Raw genomic sequence first — 4,009 nt, forward strand, 5'->3', positions numbered from 1 at the left:
GGCAGAAGTTGCGGGACTGCAAGAAAATGCGGTGCGAGCGTAGACTTTTGGGGTTTTTTCAGCCATTCTGAGAATCTATACTTGTCTGCACCTAGGTTATAGTTTGGCGTGATGGTGCTGGCCTTGTCTCACATGTCCACACATAAATTTTTCTCATATGTTTCTATCTCTTTTATTTGCTTATTTACTGTCTTACATCCTCGGTCCTCTTGGTCTCAAACCTGCTCCTTTGTTGCCTGAGTTATTATAATGAGTTATTAAGTTGCCTTATGATGTTCAGATTCTGATGTTGGTCGGGTTTTTGTTTGGGTTCTTTTACTGTTCAGGTCTTGTTGCTGTTGGTTGGGTGTCATCAATGGTTGCCTTCTTGTCGTAGTTTTTTGTTGTGGTTTGGGTATCCTGCTTTGTTATGTTTGCTTTTGCATTATGTCAGAGCACTTTGTTAACTCTTGTTTTTAAAAGTGCTATACAAAAAAGCTTATTATTATTATTATTAATATTAATATTAATATTATTAATAGTAAAATGAACAAAGAGTTCAGTCTTACTATGTCCACAGGGGTCGCCAAAAGCAATATAACCTGAAAGTTCCTCACAGGAGTGTTAAAAAGTGTTTCATCAATAGGTTCATGTGAATTTAAACCCAAATTTACATGAGCATAGCATTCATGTCAAGCATCCTTAACCATGACACACACAACTTGTGTGTATGTTCAGAAAGTTGGTTGAAGAGTCTTGCTACAGGTGGCCTGAGTTTGGAGAGGTGGTTGCTTCATCTTTTTTAAAAAGTCCCAGAAACTTTTTCTTTAAAGACTTTTTCTTCTTTTTCTGAGCCTCCTCCACCTGAACTTCAAGGTTCTCTAGTCTGTCCATAAGGCCTTCTGTTGACTTGTCTTTCTCTTCATCCTTCTCCTCAAGAAACTGCTTCAAGATGTTCACAGACTCCAGGAGACAGGCTTTCTCTTTCTGCCACTGCAGCTGATAATTTTCTATTTGCTCTTGTGCCTGGTTTAGGGATGCCTTTATCCTGAGGGTTTCCTCAACGAGCTGTGACTTGTCCTCCTCCCACTGGCAAGTCTTCTCTGCCAGGTCCTTTTGGGATCGTGTTAGTGCCTCATGCATCCTACTGGCTTCTTCATTGTGCCCAAGCAGTAGTTTACACCTTTCCTCCTCCCATTCTTGTTTCTGTCTGTCTTGGCACTCTTGGGCTTGGATCAGAGCAGTCTTCATCCTGAGAGTTTCCTCCTCATGTTCTGCCAGGAGACGGGACCGGTCCTCCTTCCACTGCTGTTTAAGGTTCTCAATGTTCTCTTGAGCCTTTTTCAGTGCGGTCGCATTTTTGCACCTTTCATCCATCTGAGCAACCCGGAATTGAAAGATTTGTTTGTCAGATGAACACTTGTAGTTCATCAGGTATTTTTGTGCCTCTTTCAGTTTCTCCTCCATCCTGCAGGTAGTCTGTTTTTGCTCTTCTCGTAGACGGGATCTTTCTTCGTCCCACTGCAGCTTCTGCTGCTTCAGGTCCTCCTGGGCCTGGACCAGAGCAGCATGTATCTTGCAGGTTGCCTGTTCTTGCTCTTTTAGTAGACGGGATCTTTCCTCGTCCCACTGCAGCTTCTGCTGCTTCAGTTCCTCCTGGGCCTGGACCAGAACAGCCTCCATCATGGAGGTTGTCTGTTCTTGCTCTTCTAGGAGACTGGATCTTTCCTCGTCCCACTGCAGCTTCTGCTGCTTCAAGTCCTCTTGGGTCTGGACCAGAGCAGCCTTTATGCTGCAGGTTTCCTCCTCTTGCTCCAACAGAAGACAGGATCGTTCCTCTTCCCATTGGTTGCACTTTTTCACCAGGTCTTCATGGGCCTGGTTGAGTGCAGTCTTCAGGGTGCAGGTTTCATTTGTCACCTCAGCCAGGAGACGGGACTTTTCATCTTCCAACTGGCTGTTTTTGATTTCCAGGTCTTCTGGGGGCTGGTTGGGTGCAGCCTTGATGGAAGAGGCTTCAGCCAGGAGGCCGGACCTCTCTTCTGCACACTTTTGCGCCTGGTACAATACAGCATGCAATCTGTTGATTTCCCCCAGGAGAATGGTCCTGTCCTGTCCCCACAGGTAAGCCTGGTACTGCAGGTCCATGACAGCCCTGGTTACACCGACCTTCAGTCTGGAGTTCTCCTCTATTTGCTGGGCGAGGCACTCTTCTGTCTTCATACGCTTCTCCTTTTCAGTTTGGAGAGCGTCCATAAGTTTCCCCGTTTCCATGACTGCTTCTCTTGCTATGGCCTGCTTGTTGGATACCTCAGCAAGGAGTAGAGCCACGTTGGAGGTCTCCTTGGCTTCCTGATCTTCGAGCAGTTGTTTTAACTGCTCTACCTCAGGGATCTGAATTGGGGCTTGGTCAGTCACCTTAGTGATGATCTCAAACATATTCAAAGCTGTCACATCATTGGCCTGCTGTGACTGATTTGCTACACCTACAGACTGTGGCTCTTTAGGAGTCTCTGCAGGCTGTAGTTCTGGTTCTGGTTGAAGAGACACTGCAGGCTGCAGGGGTGTTTGAGTCACTGCTGAGTCATCTTTCCCACCCAGGACATTTCCTTCCTTCTGTTCGTCCTGAGTTGTCCCTTTTGATGGGTCCCTCTGCAAAGGAGGAAACTGTGATGTGTCCATCTTAACCATCTTTTGAATTTTCTTCAGAAGTTTAAATTCCTCATCTGATTCTACATCTAGATAGTCGGCAGGTGGGTATGTCCTTCTTTCATCCTGGTCGCTGAGGACTTTGACCTCTTGATTGTAGGAGCACAAGATAAGGTTCTTTTTCACCTTGTTTCTGCCTTTTTTGGCGTTGTTCTTCACTCTTGTCTCCATTCTCTCAATACTGTGAATACTTGCTGATGCTCTGCTCACTGTGTGTCTGACTGTCTGGCTCTGGTGGCTGGACTGAAATGACTGTTGGTGATTCTGAGCTTTTATAGGTTCTTGAGCAAAGATTCTAGAATGCATCAAAGGCTTCAGATGACATCACAGACATCAAAGGCAATCAAAGGAAACAAAGATTCCACAAGTTATGACACATTCAACCTTTTTTAAATCATTTCTAAATTTACAAATAAATGTAAATATCAATCTTAGCTTGTATTGCAAAAATTCACAACAAATGAAATTTTGGGCTCTGGCCCATTGACTAATTGAAGCATCTCTTCGATGCACTATTTAATAAATGTTGTTATTCCCAACTCATAAGCTTGACACAATTCATTTAATCTTTAATCTCCAAACTCTTTTCTGAATAGCTAATAAAAAAGACTTTCCTGATAACAAACAAAGTTTGATGTGTGGAGAGGCAGTATAAACTGAAAGTCAGAGGCACTCTGATGTCGTATAAAAATCCTTTATTAAACAGGGATGTGTCTATGCGTTTTGGCTCTACTGAGTCTTCGTCAGGACATGTCCTGACAGTCAAACTTTTTTATGAGCTATTTGACTTCAGTCCCCTATTCTTGCAGAGCACCTGATTCCTCTACATTTTTTGACCCAATGCAGCACTCATTTCTACCTTTTTCCCTCTTCCCTAAAGAGCCTCTGAAGTCCAAAAAAAGTTGAAATATTGTACCACGTGCACTTAAGTTATCATCTTACTTGTGCAAACAAGATAAGTATTTTCCACAAGTTAAATATATTGTGCCCATGGGGTTGCTGATGACCAATCAATAGCGGTAAGGTTATGCCCCATGTGTGGAGGTCTGGGTTCGAGTCCGGCCTGTGGCTCCTTTTCCACATCATTTCCTACTCTTGCTCCCTGATTTCCTTCCTCAATGCACTATCCTATCTACATGAAAGCAAAAAGGCCAAAAATAAATCCTAAAAAAATAAATATACATCTGTTTAATCACTTGTGCGCACAATAAATTGTGTGAATACGTAAATTAACCTTTTTTTTTTTCCCCATGCCTGGTCTTATACCCATCAGCACAGAATCCTCTGGTTTGTGTAGGTGTGATGAAATAATCAGAAGCAA

General features: G+C 43.4%; 1 protein-coding gene across 1 annotated transcript; it reads right to left on the reverse strand.

The window, feature by feature from the left end:
• Positions 1–738: 738 nt before the first annotated feature.
• Positions 739–2,859, reverse strand: LOC136179495 (myosin-8-like). The gene has a single exon (XM_065956352.1). It carries the CDS (start codon positions 2,857–2,859, stop codon positions 739–741), a length of 2,121 nt encoding a protein of 706 aa, XP_065812424.1.
• Positions 2,860–4,009: the final 1,150 nt, after the last annotated feature.

This window comes from Labrus bergylta, chromosome 6 (genome assembly GCF_963930695.1).
Source record: "Labrus bergylta chromosome 6, fLabBer1.1, whole genome shotgun sequence".
NCBI lineage: Eukaryota > Metazoa > Chordata > Actinopteri > Labriformes > Labridae > Labrus > Labrus bergylta.